The 18943-nt window shown below is 39.3% G+C and overlaps 1 protein-coding gene across 7 annotated transcripts in view; it reads right to left on the bottom strand.

Annotated features, from left to right (window-relative positions):
* Positions 1 to 18943, bottom strand: part of DYNC1I1 (dynein cytoplasmic 1 intermediate chain 1) — a 190660-nt gene that overhangs the window by 157337 nt on the left and 14380 nt on the right. For 2 of the 7 annotated variants that reach the window (XM_030492458.1, XM_030492467.1), the window contains exons 2-5: positions 15764 to 15878; positions 13818 to 13868; positions 13106 to 13220; positions 10363 to 10504 (exon numbers count right to left, since the gene is read on the bottom strand). In XM_030492458.1, coding sequence (XP_030348318.1) covers positions 10363 to 10504; positions 13106 to 13220; positions 13818 to 13868; positions 15764 to 15871 — 416 coding nt within the window. In that variant the 5' untranslated portion in view covers positions 15872 to 15878. The remainder of the gene's footprint in view (positions 1 to 10362; positions 10505 to 13105; positions 13221 to 13817; positions 13869 to 15763; positions 15879 to 18943) is intronic. The other 5 variants (XM_030492475.1, XM_030492494.1, XM_030492484.1 and 2 more) reach the window with 5 other exon arrangements.

The raw sequence follows: 18943 nt of genomic DNA, 5'->3' as shown, positions 1-18943 counted from the left end.
TCTCCAAAACAAAATACATCAAGAAAAGAAGATTCAAAAACTACTACTCAGGGATGGAAAAGTACCACTTGCCTCAATCGATGCTTTGCATTTAAGCCACTATTCTGCTGCCATCTGTGCTCTGTTCTGCAGATCTGTTCCACTTTGAAAGGATTGGCAAAAAGAAAATACCTTCCTTGTGCTACTTGTTTTCTGAAGCACATTATAAGCAAGATGGCTATCAGCGGTTAGGGAGGATTTGTGCCTCTCAACAAGACTTTCACTTATGCTTTAGAGCAGTATGCTCTGACTTCCCTGCACATTCCTGTGTTTGGAGCTGGGCTGCTAATCATAAAATAAAATACCATGATACATACAGTGAACAAGGAGTTTGGCACCACTCTTGGAGCACAGCCAAATACTTGGGTTTTACATTTACACTTCCAAGCAGGCTGACACCTCCGACTTCCAGTCTTCACCAATAAAAAGCGCAACTATGACCTCCCTGAGAGTAGAGCACCATCTTTCAGCTGCCTGGCAACTGTAAGAGTCTTTCTCAGAAGGACATGAGTTTAAAATTCCCTCCCCCCTTTTTGCTTTTTAAGGGATATTTATAAAAAATTATGGACAAATAATATTTAAACCGCATGTATGTTTCAAAATTAAAATCAAGGCTATGCTGCTGAATGTATTTAATAATTTTCAAAATCCACCTGACTTTTAAATCAGAATGAACGATTCCGGAATGCTTTTAATTGTAAGGACATATCACAGGACAAATATCTTGTTGATTCCCACTTCACAGAATACCACTAATTAAATCAGCAGTGAAATTCATCCAATCATCTGCTAAACTTACTTGGTATATTTAAAGTCTGTCTTTTGATTCAGGTCTACATTACAGAATATAGTCTCGTGGCAATGTAATGAGCCTTGTCATTCTCACAGTATATATACTATAGCTACAGAAACCTCAGTCTGCTAATTTATGCTGGTTTACCGGGAGAGTCACTGTGAGCAGCAGGCTGGATCTGCGAGGAATGAAGGTCGAATAGTCAGAAGCTTCTCCTGAGCCCATGAACTGATACTGATTTACTGTAAGTGCTGGACAGCATGAACTGCCATTATGAAAGTGCAGTAATAAAAAACACGTTCAAGAGGGGAAAGGCACAACTTTTTTGTTCTTGTAGCAAACCCTGAAAATTTTTTTTCAAAACAATATTTTCATGTTGTTTTTTATACAAAGAGTTAAGTCTATGCAACAAAATAGAACTCAAAGGAACACAAATGTAAAGCAAGAACTTGGCAGGAGAAGTTTTACATATTAACAGCTCCTGCAGATGCTTTAAAGGAACCACAGTACTCACATTAGGACACTTTGACTCAGAGCCAATGGATATGCATATAAAGGCAGGCTTTGGATAAAATTGCTTAAAAGACAAAGTCACATTTATTTGTCAAATCTAGAAAAGGCAATCCATACCCTTTCAGAGGAGTCAAAGTGCTAACACGAAGGCTGGAACCTACAATTTTTAGGTCTGGTATTATTCAGCTGAAGAAGAAGGTGATAGATTTCAGTAAATTTCCATTTTTGCTTCAGTGCTAAAATCCAGTAACTACTAGCTGGAAAAAGAGTTGGTGTTTCCTTTCCTTTATAGAATCCATTTCGTGCTAGAAACAGCAAAATCATTCCAGAGGGGATGAGATTTTTGCTACAAATAGACTGAAACAAGAGGTCACTGTATGAGACTTATCAAAAATTTTTCACATCAACAACAAAAATGTCAAAAGTTTTCATGACCCAATTACCTGACTTACTTTCAATAGACCAGCTCAGAAATTTTATTCTGATTTTGAATTATTAAAATAAATAAGTAAACCTAAAATTTCAGAATCAAAATCAGTTTTAAATGGAAAACCAAAATGCTCCACTTATGAAAAAAAAAAAAATCACAGCTTTGAAGAAAATTCCTAAAAAACAAGTTACTGAAATAGCTACTCAGAGCCTCCTTTTCCAGATTAAACTTAAAATTGTGAATGGGGATTTTGTAAGGGGCTTTTTAATAGACTAGTGAAGGAAAAAACATCTACATGAACAAACTGTACCAGTTTAACTATGTTAAACAGTTTAACATAGGAGGTGATCACACATAATTTAATTAAATCAAGATGAAATTCTATGCAAGAGAGATATTTAAGCTGAGCTGACTTTAGCAAGTGAGTTGTTTCGTTTTAAGAGGATTAGTGTTTTACTCCCTAAAATCATCTGATTGTCTGACTAAATATATTCATGATATGCCTGGAAATAACTACAGAGAAGTAACTACAGCTGGTCTGATAACCTAAATGGTTAATTGGGGCTTTATGCATTAGTATTATTTTCTTCTGGATGCAGCTGGGGCTCAGGTTTCCAAGGCATTTTATGAAGCACCCTGGGAATGGCAATCTTTCCTTCTCCTTTAATTTGTAGCATGGAGATGCTTGCTAATGAGAAAAATAATCAAAGATCTGGAGCAATGAACTCTATCCATCCTTTAGGAATGAAAGCATGAAAATCCTTAACGATGCCACAGGCTCACAGGCTAAAAGGATTGCAGATGATTCTAATTAATACAGACCATTCTGACTTTGTAACTGGCACGCACTGAAAAACACTCCCTACTTTCTAGGTCAGACATACAGACACTTGAAAGCAACTGCCAAATATCAGTCCCTAAGGTGTCTGCTTATGTTTAGAGGCTAAAAAAAATTGGCAGGGAGAGACTTCAGATATCTAGGGCTAAATATATATAGAATATAAAGGAGAAGGATTGTGGTTCTTCTTGTGCAGGGATAAAAGAAGGGAAAAGACTGCAAGAAACCTGCCTTCCTCCATCCTTGTATACTAACTTATGCAGGGCAAACCATGATATGTGCAAGCAGCCGCGCATCCTGAGCAGCCCATGCTCATGGGAGGAGGACCGGCCAGCCCTGTTACTGTCCTGTAAATGGGCTGGGGTTAGAAAGCATGAGAGATTTGCAGCATCACTTTAAAAAGCAGGGTAAAGATAGCTGAGACAGCCAGGGTCCCCCCAGGCAGGGGGAGGCGGCTGGCACTGTCACTCCTTCATAGATGCCAGCACAGTTCAGGTCAAAAAAAGCTTAAGTCACAATTTGGCCTCTAACACTGTTGGAAACTGTAAGATAAAACATGTGCGCCAAGAGATCCTGACAATGGTGTCATGCTAAATTATACTGGAAAAAATTTAACAGCTAGGGTGTGTATTTCTGCCTTACCATGTAATGGCAACATCCCATACTAAGGCCAAAGCCACTAAAACAGAACAGCAACACCAGCATTCCATGGGTTATCCCATTTGCCTCTAACCACCAAACTATTTCTCTTGACTCCCCACTATGAAAGACTTACATCTGCTCCACACAGTGGTCCCTAGGGTTACAATCCTTCTTTTTTCTGAATAAAACACCATTCAAGTGAAGGTCACCATAATGTAGATATTTTCCCTTGGTCTTTCCTGTTGCTCTCTCTGAGTTGTTACATTGTTCTGTGCTTCCCTTTGGCTCAGCCCATTTATGAAACACACATGCCGTTAAAACAGCCATTTAAAAGCCATTTTGTACATATAAACTGATCTTAAAAAAACGACACCATAAAAAACCCCTGCTACTGTTACAGCTGCTAGTCCTGCCCACTTGTACTGGTCGCAATTGAAGAAGGATCCGTATCATCTGTGAACGTGGTAACACAATGAAACGCTGGTAATGCAAAGCTGAGCAGCAATGACAAAACAGCATCATTGCACAGAAACTGTCAAATGCATTTACTTAATGATAAAGTAGCTAAGCCCTAGGCAATACCGTTACATTAGCAGTGGTTTTAGCAGATCTTACAGAAACATGGTTTTGTTAATGCCCATGAGAGATGCTTTCTAGACATAAGAGAAGATAGGAAATACACTGCATGGACTGTAAAAGATCATCTACTACTATAATCCAACCTTCCTGTATAAATGAAATAGAGACCAGGATCCACCTTCTTCTTTTGACTTCTTCATCTGTCTAATTAAACAGCAAAGCAAATATTTAGAAGGGAGAATGGCATTCTGATACCCTTTGTCCAGCTTGTCACTGTGTTATATTACTGTACTAGGTAAGTAACTGTTTAAAAGTAAAACAGTAAAAATAAAAGCTGAAGTGCCAAGTCTAATTTTGCAGGCAAAAAGCCTAAAAAGCACAGAACTTAAAGACTTTGGTGACATTTAGCCATACTCATGAGAGATCAGCAAACGAAATCTTTGTGATTTAAAATATTATGTAGTAAGAACACAACTAGAGATTCCTTTTTTTATTTTAAAAAACCCAACAAACTTGACTGATAGTGAGCAACATTAAATACAAAGCTGTAAAAGGGTGAATATAATCATGGCATTTTCTGACCCACTCAGTGCCCAGGTGCTCCAGAATTATCTACTTCCTTTCATCTGAGAAGCAGGAAATGTTCGTATTTGAGAGTCAGACATGAAGCAATCAAGGATTAACATGTCTTGTGTGTGTTTAGATATTGCATTATAAAGCAGAACACTTAATAACAATACAAAATGAGTAAATAATATGCTGCAGAGAAAAAAGACTGACTTACAGCTGTTTCTCCCTGCACTGGGCCAGTAGAAACTGAGGGTGGACATCAACACAGTGAAAGAAAACACATCCTAGTGTATTTCTTTTTACACCCAAATGCCTTAAAATGGGCATGGTAAATGGAAGCAACTCAGAATCACACTTGATGAAAACATACATGAATGCTGACTAATATTATCAGCAAACTCCAAAATAGAATGCAAGAGAAGAAGACATGCTCTTGACTATCAGTAAGGACATCCAACCTAATGTGACAGCTGCTACTGTGTTCTCTGGAACACAACTGGGAACACACTCAGAGGTCACATTAACTGCAAGATGAAATGACATACTGGACAAAAAATTATGCCAACGGCCAAAGCCAGAGGTGATACTGCTCCTCAGAGAAAAGCTCTCCAGCACTACAGACAGCTGTTCTGTTTCTCATGTACTGTATTTATCTAGAAATAAAAACTGTAGTGATGATGAGGCAATTGTGATTACAGAGTGGTCTAACTTCTATGGCATATTACTGGTACAAAAATGGCATATTACTGCTACAAAACCTCTTTGAGAAATTATTTCTCTTTACTCTTTCTTTTCTCTGCTACCTAATGCCATGCTCAAACTCATTCTCACTGGAACTTTCATTAATTATTTACAGCTTTATCTAAGTAAGGGCTGACCCTGCTTTACTGCAAGTAAACTTCTTACACTGAAAGAAGCTAAGCAATTTCAGTGCAATTTCAAACACATCTCAAAACCTGCAATATCAGTAATTAATCCAAGTAAGAACAATAATTACAGAATGAGTAGCTATAGCCAAACCCACCAAAACCAGTGGACTGTGAGAGAAACAGTACAAAATAATCCACCTTGTCTTATTTCACAGCAGATAAAGCACCACATGGAAATAACTATCTTCTGAAAGAAGCTAATAGATGATGAAAAATGCTTCCTATCATCTTTGCCTTTATGGGAGCCCACAAAATAATCAGGTATCTCAATATATGTGTAGCAAAATATGCAAGTTGGAAAGTGAAAGGGCACAGATGAAGCTCTTGCAGAAAGAAAGGCAACCATTAACCTTTACACATCCAAGACAGCTGAGCCTGGTGCAGTTTACTGAGCAGATGGAAGGTAGGAAACCTTATACTCAGATAAAGGGATTCTCAGGTTTCAAAATGCAGAGAGGGAAGTGCTGCACGCATGGGACTTCACTGCCTGCACACACACACCACCCAGCTCAACAATAAATGGGATGCTGCCATGCAAACCTACCACTGTAGGGTAATAAATCTAACTGGGAAGGTATAAGAGTAGTGAAGGATACAGGGAAAAAAGGGGCCACACAGATAAATCACACCTTGGTCCACAAATGGAACTCCTCAAAGCATGCAATACGCCAGGGTGAACACATGGACACCCTTGGGTAATACAAGAATACATACCAATGCAGGCTAGTATTAGCACATGAAAACTACCCAGCCACAGGAGTGCATCCTTCCAGCACAAACATATTCCTGCTATTTTACGTTTAGATGTCATGCAAAGCGCAGACCAACCCTAGGGCTCTGGCTCTACCTGTGACAGGATATTGGGGCTTTTGTAGAGAGCTGCTTAGCCCACAAGACGTGGTATTGCACTGCCTGGCTCTGAAGCACTGTACAATTTTTGTCCTTGTGTACTCCCTCAGAGGACACAAATATGCAGTTCATGGCTGTGAGTGCCGAGAAGATGAGATTTATTAATGTCTAAGGTATACTGAGTAGTAAAACATGCCTCTCCATGGGCACTGTTTCATAGCAGTTGTACTATAATAGTACATCCTCTCCGGCACACTAAGGTAGCAAAAATTCAGAGTGTCTGCTAGGGAGGGCTGAGGTGCATACAGTTGTCAGGAAGAAGCTGCATATTAATAGCCCCAAAGTGGCAAATTTGTGTTTCACACCATGCTACAGCACAGGAGCTCTCAGCAAATGCCTTTACCTCAGCCCCTTTCTTCACAACATTTACTCAAATCTAGTTAGCTGGAATCTACATTTCAGTTGTGCATGTCTGTATCAGCTGACCATGAGCAACAGGACACTGGGCATCAGCAAAATGCATGCAAAACACATACAAAATACTAAACAAAACAAAATACTGATACTCAAAAAGCCAAGCATACTCTATTCCAAGGAGAATCTTCATGGAATTCTGTAACATTGTCTTGTGGAAAACAAGTCATGTCTGAACACATCGTAACAGAAAACCCTGCGAACCAATAACCCATATCCAGAGATAGGTATCAGTTTAGGCTGTGATGTAATTTTCCTGTCCTATCTGTGTAGCATAAGCAACACTGCTATCAGAAAAGTCAAGTGGGATGTGCAAAGCAATGTGGAGACAGGCAAATTGCTCCATGTGCAACAAGAGGGCTCTAATTCATTCAGAACAGTCTGCTGATAGCTAAGAGCAGCACATACCAAACCTATTCCTTGTGCATACAGTTATGGTAAAATCTACCATCATCGAAGTATAACACTCCTCTGCCTACCCAGAATTGATCCCCAAAACCACCAAAAAAAAAAAAAAGTTGGCTCCCCTGTCTGACTGAAAGCATTCAAAGAAAACTGACAGTATTTTCTTGCACAGTTACTCATCTAACATCTGCTCATTCTTACAGTTGCTGTTATGGCTCAGAGGGAAGCTTGAACGCTCCTGAAACCTAGCGTTATCCCTCGTGAAAAGGCTACGACAAATAGCAGGATGCTAATAAAGATCGAGCAGCAAAAAAACCCTCATAGAAACCTGGGCTGCAAGGACAGAAATGGTTCCATAATTTAGTGCTATTACACAGCTGGCCCCATACCTTCTCCTAATAAGCTTAATGGCACCAGGGAAAGGACTATGTTGCCCTAGCTATTGTGCTGGAGATAATGGACAATAGTCCTGCAGGATAGCAGCACTACTAGTCTATAGATCATATGGCAGAAGGGACCATTGTGACCATGCAGCTTTTCTTCCTGTGCAACAAAAAAGGTCTATGATTTTTCTGAATGAATTGTTGTTTGACCTATTATCTGTCTGTTGGGCAGGCACATTATCCTGAATGAGCAATGTCCAGTGACAGAAGATCCAATAGATTCTTCAGGTAAATTACTTTAGTGTTTTATTTGTCTCCCCATCAAAATTTCTGTGTTTATATTTGTCCATCTTCAATGATGAACACTTTGCTTCTCTTACACATTGCCTGCTGGAGCCCTTTTGCTCCCCATAGAACTATTACCCTTGGTGAGCAAGTTACCAGTTAGTTTTCACCTTGCAAAGAAAGATTGAGTGAGGTCTGTGGTTCCAGGATGAGAGCTCCTTAATGCTGTCCAGTCTCTCTAATTTATCAGTTGTCCTTCCTGAAAAGTAGATGTCAGAAACCTGGATTTCTGGATAAACTACACTCACTCTTCCGTGAGGAATCACAGGAGCTTGACAATCAAAACATGCCTCAGATATACTTCGTGATATTGGGGCAAATAGATTAAGTCTGACAACTACCAGTAGTGACAAAACCTCACAGAATTATGAACCCAACCTATTTCTGCATCAGAAACTGCTACCTCAAATGGGAACATACAAAGATCTCTTGCTTTCTTCGAAGCTTTCAACAGGGCCTCTCTCCTGCAGTGAACCAAAATCTATGACTTCACAGGTTTTTTTTCTTTTAATATCCTTATCTTCCTCTGGAGAACACGTTAGCAATGAATAATCAGACTGCATGCAGGATTTCTGCCAGGCTGTGAGAGCTCGTTATTTCTGCAGCAGTGTTAGCAGCAATAACAACAGACGAGCTGTGATCTCTGAGATGGGGGCATTAGCAGCTTTGGAACTAATCTGCTCTCCTCTAATGCCTGTGCTCAGTCTACTGTTGTACAGAAAATTTGTAGCAGAATGAGGAAAAGGGGAAGATCTTTCAAGCATGATGGCATGACAAGGAATCCATCAAAAATACCCTCCATCATAGAGACTGAAATGGAAGGATACATTAAAATGAAGCAGAATAACCTCCCTGTTAGAGACAAACAGGCATTCACACATGCTGTAGTGTAAGTAAGGCAGAAGTACGGTCTAGGCATCTCTCAGAAAACAGCTGAGGTGGTTTCATCCTGTTTACCCACTGTGATGATAGATCTACCAACATCCTCCTCACCAAGTTTGACTGCTCTGTCACACATGTATGCTTGAGCACATTCATTCACAAAAACACGCACTGAGAGCATCTTCCTGCACCCTGTGGCAAACTTACCCAACTAATTGCCACCCACTATTATCCGCAGGTTACAGAGATTCACCAACGCCTGGACCAGACATTGTTGAATTACCACAAACCAATCGCTCCAGGCAAATGTCTGCAAGCGGCCTTCCTGGCATACAACATGGCCCTTTCAACACCAGAGAGGATGGCAAGCAAACTGCGGGACTACAAACAAGGTCTTGGGATTCCCACTGAATTCTTAGTATGGCCACAACTAGCCAGAAAATGGATCTAAATCAAAAGCCCACAATGCAGTACATCGTGAGCTTTGAAGTGGACAAACTAATTCTCCTCCATAGGGACACATGGTTATATGCTTTCATTGCCTGTTATTGACAGAGAGTCAAAGTGTGAGTGTATGTCCCAGCAAAATGAATCCTTTGAAGGGCATTTCACTACCTTAACAGTAAAGAAGTTATACCATTAAAGCTCAGAAGAAAACCAGGAATTTAGAAGTCTTCAGCCAGTGTTGTCATAGCTTCATGTAGGGCGGTACAAAATCTGGTGACCCAGAGCTCTGTCACATTACTGTTCATGTCTGTAGAGGCACAGTGTCTACTCCTGAGCACTGTTAACTGCAGAGAGCAATCACTGTGTTTTCAGCCATTAGCAGAGTCCTGGCTCGCAGATTTGGATGCACTGCTGCTCAGCTTTATATTGAATTAGTTTGATATATAAAGAGCTCATAGGAACAATACGTTACATTTCTCAAAATATACATTAAAGTTTGTTGCACCTCTTCTTACTGGAACATATGCTCCTTTACCAGCAGCATCATCCTTTCTTTTCTGCTCCAGACTAGAAATTATTTTGGCCACTTCATTTCCTATTTCAGCCATACAAACAAAGGCAAGAAGGTTGCTCTTGTCCCCATGCCTTATACACTCCACACCACTCCTTCCCAACAAGAGAGCTGCTTCTCTCCCATTCTCCATTAAACTCTCTGATAGTCACAATTTCCAAGGCAGAATTGCCAGTGTGTCCCAGGCTGTTTCAGACTCTTTCTGTACAAGCTCTTCCCTGCCACTGTCGGTGGCACACATTGCAATGAGCAACCACACAAGAACCCAAGGCATTATACTTGGGAGAGCTTCAAAGGGGACAGATTATATGAACAAAAATAACTCACATAGGTACAGGTTCTACCACTGCACACTTTGCCCTGGTTTTAGTGTATTTCCACACAGGATGACAGCTTTCTGTAGGCCATTTAAGAAGCATAGATTCAGCTCGCTCTTCCAATATGAGGTTTTGGGCTCATGGCTTAAAAGATCCACTTGCTGCATGCATTTATTTACCTCACATCTGAGAGCAGTCTTACTGAATGGTAACATACAGTGGAAAATACAGAAACAAAAGTACCCATCAGATACAGCACGTTCTTATCTACAGAAGCAAAGGTAAAAACGGGGAAGTAAGAGCAAAGTGAAAAAAAAACCCCATATTTATTCGAAGCTGTTGACTCTGTGTCTTACCTTCCTATGGGTCCCAGATCTCCTGAGTCCTGGCTGCCTGCGTCACTGGGTGTGCTCACTGATTTCGAAGAGGGAGACATAGGGGTTGGGACTAAATAATGAAAATAACAGGTATCCCATGTTAACACATGCAGCGACTGCACTGATGAAGAGCAGTGTCAGACAAATCAAAACCAATGACCAAAATGATAGTGGATGAATGAGTAGGAGAGTTTGAAATGGTGAAAGCAAATAAGGAAGGAAAGAAAAAGAAAAGGAAGAGAGTCAAGTGAATTTTAAGTCTTTTGGAAGTGTTAAAATTGACATGAATTTAGACAGGACTGAAAGCCCAATGGGAATCTACAGCTAATCAATGGAGGAGTTCCCTGTGGAAATAAAATAGCAATTGTTTTCTTGGGTATAATTTAAAGTTGGCTTGCAAAAGATTTTAAAGATATGAAGATATACCAGGGGCTTGTCAAAAAACTAAGTGAACTCTTCTGGTAAAGCCAGATAGGCAATAGAACAAGCATACTTTCCGAATTTTGAATATAACCGAAAGCCAGTGTCCATTAGATATGGTCTAAGGCTGCAGTGTGGAAATGACATAAAAAATAAAAGCTAAATAAGGAAATCCAGCTAAGTTAAAATCATTTCCCAAAAATGATGAGAATACACATTAGTTTGCTTAGTGATTGTGTTATCTTAAGTAATTTAGGTCATATAAAGGTTCCATTTTGGGTGGGACATGATTTCAACACTCAAGGAAATTTCCCTTTAGATACGATTTGCCCAAGCTCTACAAATGATTTTCTCTTTGGCTTGCCAGGGCTTTTGAAGCATATTTCATGCAAAGGCAGTTTTGTTTCCTGAAACACGAAAGTAAGTTCATAGCTCAAAGTCAGCCCATGTTAAAGCTCTTCAGCAAGGAAACAATAAATAAAAAAGTAAAAATATCCTGATTTCTTTTAAAATGGTTTCTCAAAAATGCAAAGGTGGCTCCACTCAGTATTTAATCCAGTATTCTTCAAAGCAGTCACATCGAATAAAACACAAAAAGGGGTTTTAATGCAAGAGTGAAGTTTCCCATTTGGTTTAAATCATGTGCATTTCCTTTTATAGATTTAACAGAGTAAAACTTTAAACTATTTTGTTATGCTGTATAATGTATAATGACAGACCTGTCAAGAGATTTGGATTTTCCATGTGGTCAAACATTTCATGCAGATTCTCACTAGAGACTGTCACAGAAATGACTGCAGCATCAAAAGTGAATTCATCTTTGTGACAGCCCTTTGGCAGGTCACAGGTATGTCGTGGTTGTTTATGTATTCCATATTCGCAGTGGGATCTGGGTATCACATGCATGTGTGAAGGCAGAATTAAGGCCTCTTTTGTGTATTAATTGTGAGTGTATATACAGGGAATTAAAGAGGACAAAATACTATTGTTTAACTAAAATGGTTCATCTTACAGGTGAATTTTCATGTGGTTTTGACAGTATCAACTACACAATAATTAACTAAGACAAGAATTGATAATTTGCAACACAAATATATGTGTTTAGTTAATAACATAAGTAAATACATCTTCATTTTTAGATAAAAATGAGCTTTAAATGCTAGAACATTAAAAATGTATCCGATTTTATAATATCACAATAAAATTTACAAAACATATTTTAGGACACATAAAAATAATCGAACCATTACTGTCAGAAAATTCTTCCAAGAAGTGGTATTTAAAAGCTTCAATCACTATATCATAACTTATAAAAATAGTAACTTTTCTCAATAAATGTTCAAGGTTTATTGATGCAAGCTATTAATTGAAATCCCAGTTCAGAATGTCACAATCTATTTGTATATGCACCCAAGCACCTGTATAAGGTGCTTTCCTAAATCAAGGCTTCAGAATTTTGTCAAATTTGGAGTTCTTCCTAAATATTAAAGGCAGGAATAACTAGGGGTAAAATCCTAGATTCACCCCCAGTGAATTTAATGACAAGGCTTGATACCTCCAGAGAAGCCAATATTTTACCTAATACAGTGAGAGTGATTCTGGATTGAAGGGAGAATAAAGCACGGGAAGGAAGGCAGGAAGGTGTGAAGGCAGAAAGGAAATTTCTCACTTTAGGGCCACCCAGTAAGTGAGAGAACTTAATCAAGGTAACTACATAAATTGACAACTTGAGATTCTAGAAATGAAACATCAAAACAGAAAAAGAGATTAAGTATGCGAAACCAGAGCTAAAATCTAAATAATGATCTGATGATAAGCTTTTTGTTATTTGTGATTTGTCTTATTTCACCTCTCCAGTTCTGCTTGATTTTAAAAGAAAATCAATGGGAATTCTCACATGATTATGTTCCTCCTTCCTTAGCCAATCCTTAATCTGAATTTTTGAAACAAAACTTGGGACTAATGAAGTGCAGCATTTATTAATAATATTTCATGGGTCATCAGATAAATGTGATAGAAGACAAAAAAGTCCATCAGAAAAGAAATCACTGCTGGTCTGCAAATCCAATCTGCGTTATGTTCACAAAATTTTCTTGAAGAAATGAAACAGATGTTTTAGGCAATGACAAGTACTCAAAAAATGCCATGAGCTGGTATATGTGTATGGTATGGCAGGCATTCAAACAGAAGAGTTCACTTCACTACTACAGCCAAAAATCAAAAAAGCCAAGCATGCTTTAAGAGAAAGAATGCATTCATTGTGGCAGAGCTGAATGCTTTACAGTGTGCTTCTCTTAAATACCTAAAGGTGGTTCTGGGGATATACCAATGCTCTGTAACAAAGCTTCTGTTTCTCTTCTTTTGCGATCGAGGTCAGAATCTTCCTGAGCTGGCTCCTTCTTTTGCTGTAGATCAGCCTGTGTTAAAACAAAGCAAAGCAAAACAAAACAAAACAATACAGAAAAGTTTCATCCATATATTATCAGCTTTAGCAATTACGTGTGCGGAAAATATATGTGCCACTGCTTAGGTACACTTTGAAATTCACTTAGATACATTTAGGCAATTTATAATTTAGATAATTTATACTACACATATCTCTAACAAAATTTTTATCTGAATGCATGGCAAAACTGATACTTGCAAGGATATTTGCAAGGATTTTTACAGCAATGGAAATCTGCCTCTCACTTATCAGATGCAACTTATTCAGCCTAATGTAAAAGCTGACTGTAAAGTAACAGATATCATTACCCTGAATAAAAATGGCCCCTTCCTACTTACTCCAGGATCAAGAAATAAAATTTCTTTGGACTTCAGTGATGTAGTTTAAGGGCCCACATTTGCTCCCAAGCACTTGTTAACCATAAAAATACTTTCTCATAAACTTCAGCATCTAACAGAAGCAAAGGAAAGGACTAACGTGTCTAAAATACGATTTTGGCAGCTCTGGGCACCAACAGCCAAAACTAATGGTCCACAAGACCCCTCCCTCTTTACTTTGATATCTGTACCTCCTTGGAGCTTCCACACATTAGACTCCTCCCGCTCTGGTCTACTGGGACCTAGAAACAGGAGGAGCAACATCTGCATTAGCCAGAATCCCTTATATTTGGCTCATCCTTCCCCAATTTATTAGGGTGGAAGGAAAACACCAATACTGCTGTCTAGTAGTTAGAGCATTCCATTTTAAAAAACAGGCTTGTAGCCCTTCTCCCAAGCAGATGAGGAAACTGAACCCATGTCTCACTTTGTAGTCTAGTGTAGTAACCAGTAATACAAGTAGAACAAATTGCAAGTGGTCATGTCTATGATTTTGTCATGTCTTAACTACAGCAGCCCTTGCATAGCGCTTACAGAGAATGTTGGAGGAGTCTGCCTCTGTACTTCGGAACATAGGTTAGATAGCATCAGCTTCTAAATCAGCTGATCCTATCTAACCTCCACACAGAGAGGTTTTCCATTCTGAAAACCAGAGTGTGGGGCACACGGGACTTGCAGAGTGCCTCAGCCTGGAGTTGGTGTTGGTGCAGGCACAACAGAAAACCTGGAAGTTCAGAAGCATCCCCATGTACTCCAGTTTGGACATGGCCAGGATGCAGAACAACATTGCTTTTAGACATGGAGTTCAGGCATGTCCTTGTGCTCAGCTCTTCCCATGAGCTAGCCTGAAGTATCTCAGTACTGAGGGTGATAGACAACTCTTCTGCACCAGTGTACCTGGCTAAGCACTTACGTGAATGCTAGACTTCAAGCCTGGAGGCAATCAGACATCCCAGTGCACCACATTTACAATGCCACAGTTAGGCACTGCAGCATAACCTGCAGAGCTGGGTGTCCCAGGCTGGATCTGGCTATCAGGGCCAGTGGAAAGTTCCAGCCACCACAAGATCTCCATGAGGCATAAAATCAGAGGCCGGGGACAAAGGAAAGGACTTAATAGCTTCCTTGATCCATTAGCTTGGCTTCCTTCCTGCTAATTCATTATCAGGCTAGTAATGAACACTGAAAATGTTAACGTTTAAAGTTCTGCTTACATTGGACTCCCCCAGTGAATCCAGGAGCCTCACAAGGGATGGGCTGGTAATTGCACAAAAATGGCTCAAATGAACAAAGATTAAAAAGACAGCCAAAACTGGAACACTGATTTCTTGGATCACACCACATTTCCACAGTAATTCCGTGAAATTCATGTACAATATTAAAGTGTCAGTTTAAAAGGAAACCAGTTATTAGTAAAGGATAACAGGTGCTTTAAACTATAGTAAGTGTTGACATTTGAAGGAAAGGAAACATAATCACTTAATGCTTCTCTGACTTTGCATGAAAATGAATATCCACTCCCTGTCAATTCTCACCTCTATTGCACTAAGTGACTGAATAAAAAGAAGTACAAATCCCTTAATGAAAAACCTAATGCATATTGTCAAGGACAAATAAACTAATATGTCAATCAAACTTTAACAGAACTGAAAGATGCACCCATGCCAGAAGATGAAAATGCAATTGCAATTATGTTTTACTTTGGTGGAGAATAATAATTGTAAATCTGTTACCTTAGCTAGTAATCAAACTAGTCTTCAGAGTACAAAAATACATATTTAGATTATAATGGCTTGAAAAAAACGTGAGCCCTCTTTCTGTCTTTCCCCACTCTCCACTCCCTTTCCATTGAAGGAGAGGCCAGGAAAAAGGCAAATCAATTTTTCTTTCTACACACACGTACACATCATGTTGTCTAAACTGTTGTCATCTGACAGTCCACTGGTTTTAAAAGCAATTCCCTCACCCCAACTTTCTTGACTAAAAATAAGCATTTTGATTTTGAAGTTAGACTGATGTGGCTTTGAGGATCTCATTCCACATGACAGATACCTTGGGATATACAATACCGAGACAAAACCTGAGCAAGCCTCTTCTGCAAGCATGAGCTATCTAAAAGGCACTCCTGCATATTTACCTCTTTCTTCTTCCTTTCCTCTTCCTTCCGTTTCTTTTCTTCTCTTATCTGAGCCAAACGCTGCTTTTTGCGCTCAAGTTCCGCTTTTAAATCACTTTTGTCTGACATTTTGACTCTGCCAGAAACAAAATTATGGAAACTAAGGTGAAAACAGAAATAAATCTTTTCCTTATTTACTGAAAAAAAGATAATTATATCAAAAATGCACTTCTAAAATTGCTACAAATATATTTCTATGGAAACACTAGCCCTTGGACTATATTGACATTGTAGAAAGCAGAATATTTGTTCCACAATTTTTATTTCAAGAAATAAGACTAGAATATCACCGAACATGGAATATACTTTCAAACTATCTTTATTAGAAAAATACCTATGTGAAGCAAACCCATTTTTGTCTGCTGTTCAAAATAATGCTTTAATGCTTTTACGCACTGGAGCTTAAGTCTTTTGATTTTCATCGGCTTCAGCAGCTCTGCCAGACTGTAGGACCTAGATCCACAAATGGCTTTCAATTTGAAGTACAAGAACGAGATCTGCCCCAAACAGCCCCATACATCTTAGACAAGTAATAATTTTACTTGCAATTGGAAACATGATAGCTTTTGCTTCTGCAGGTGCCTTGAATGGCTGTCATCCCAGGATCCCCCCACTTCCACTGGTACAGCTCCACACAGACCACCAGCCTGGACCCAATATCCTTCACATATTCATCCCTCTGGGGAGCACCCTCACCAAGCTAGGGGCTATCCTGCTCAGGAATCTCCTCTACCCTTTTCAGGGAAAGCTGGGCCATTCCCCCAAAAAGCTGCAGGCAAACTACAAAACCAGACCCAGCAAACCTGACCTTCTCTTTAACGAAGTGGCACATTGCTCTGGCAACAGTCTCATGCTCAGATCATCTTTCCAAGAGGCAGGAGACATGCCCAATATTCCTGGTTTGACTCCAACCACACAAACTTGGCAAAAGCATTTCTCCTGAGCTATTGAAAGACCTCCTCTCCATTTAGTTTTAAACACGATTCTCAGTAAAATAGTGATGTGAAGCCATGTATACTCTGTTTTAAATCTCTGTCAACCTAGTTACTGCTATGTGAGCCTTGAAAATGACGAGTAAAGAGATAAAAAGTCATGTAATACAGAAATGCAGCCAGATCTCTAAAAGACATAGGATACCAAACTTTTTCTACAGTTTTGAAACCCCACTATGTACAAATCTGTAATTTAAGTCACAGATATTTAATTTCTTTTCCAACTTCATAATCATTACAGGCTGTCATCTAACTGTATCAATACTGATTTTCTGATTAGCACTTTATTTCAAAGACAGTCCTGACTAACAGAGACATTCATGAAAAGAGTTAACTGTGCCTTTCCTATTAATTCACACATCACTGACCACATGGACCACTGCAACCCAAAATCAATCAGACCAATGGCAGTGCCATGTATACGCAATGGGAGTCTATTGCTTGCTTGATGCATGGGAAATTTAAATGGCAACTCTCTGTTAATATGATGAGAACTCCACCCACATTACTGCCTGGGTGGGTGGATGACCAGAGAGTGAATTTATATGCTAAAAATTATATGGTGCTTTTACCCATCATGAATTCCACTGCAGTCATCAGCTTTCTCCTCAAAACGATAAAAGCACAATGCTTTGTTGTCCTTGCAAGCATTTTCATTTAGTGGAAGAAAAGAATAATATTTGAAATCAGAAAAGGAAATCATTTAATGAAAATGGCAGAAATAAGAGCAGCATGGGGGATGCCAAAGGGGCCAGTGTACCTGTATTTATGTGTGAACCATACTACAGATGCTAACACTTCCCAGCAAACTCCCAGCTGAAGCCCTCCAGTGAGAGTTAAACCAGTCCAGCTCACACTGTCATAGATTCTGCACTTCAACAGAGCTGCCCCTGCTGTGCCCTGCAGTCCTTTCAAGGCCTGGGGATTCCTGGTTCAATCCACAACTCACAGTAAATGGTATAGCTAGGAAGGACATTAAACTCTTAAGAAACTGGACCACAGGGTGCACTGGCTGTATGAGGAGGAACATCATTTCTTTATTTCTCTCTCACTCTGGTTCTATTCGTGATTATATCATTTTCAAATTGAGAGAGATAAATCAAAACTGTCAGAAAAAAAATGCATTTAATACCAAGAAAACTAAGCAGTAGCACCTTAAACAACATTAATCTGTGTGATCCGTTGATGTCAGTGAGCTATTTTCACATGAGAAATGCCTGGAGAAGAAAACAAGCTTTTTAATGGCAGTGCAGGTAGTATTTTGCTTACCAATCTGCTCAGGATTTGCGGGTCTCAGATATGGCAGAAATCCCTTTTGGAGGATCCCTATGGCTGAAGTAATTTTCCTAATCTGTACATTTGAATGCTGATTATGAAGTTCCCCCTCACAGCCCTTTGGACTAGGTAGAGATTTTGCATCCTTTTAGTTCTGCAGTTTGGCAACAGAGAGAGAGCTCCTGTTTCTATGCAAAAAATATGCAAATGCATTTTAAGGCTTATGACAGAAACCCTGAGGGTTTGGCATCCCTTTCAAGCTGTTTGTCAGATATCCATGAATGGCTTTCTAAAAATTTGTTCCCTTGATGTCAGGGAAGCTAACTAGCGTTCCCCCTGATTTGAGCATCAGCAGTTTTGTGCCTGGCCCCTTCTTTACAATACTCCAGTCAGGGTGATCAAATCCTATTATAACTTTGCCCTATTTTTAACAAAACAGATCTTACATACAACAGAGATGATGTATTAAATTTTCCTCAAAGAATGTTGCCAGAGCTGTGTTATAGGAAGAAATTAATCTCAAGTTACTTTCATCCTGAATATATATATCATAGTCATGCCTTAGCCCCTCCAAACAGCTTACCAACCTTCAATTGGCTGGTTACAATTTTAGCACAAATTGAACACCAAGGGTATGTAACCACCTTTCCCAGGTGTCAGCAAGTCAGGAGTGAGCAAGGAGGCAAGTGTACTTAGCACCCTACTTGGCCTTAACCATGGAGCTAACACTCTGTATTCATTACTGATAATAAATTTCTAATAATTGCCATTCTGAGTGCCAAAAGGCTTGCCCCACCAAGAGAAATAAAGGCAAACAGTAAAAAAGATTTACTTTTAACGCTCTCTGTGGTGCAGAATGAAAGCCCAAGGCTTA

This window comes from Strigops habroptila, chromosome 1, assembly GCF_004027225.2.
Source record: "Strigops habroptila isolate Jane chromosome 1, bStrHab1.2.pri, whole genome shotgun sequence".
NCBI classification, from domain to species: domain Eukaryota; kingdom Metazoa; phylum Chordata; class Aves; order Psittaciformes; family Psittacidae; genus Strigops; species Strigops habroptila.
Note: the sequence above shows the minus strand (reverse complement) of the source record. Positions and strands in the feature narration are given on the sequence as shown.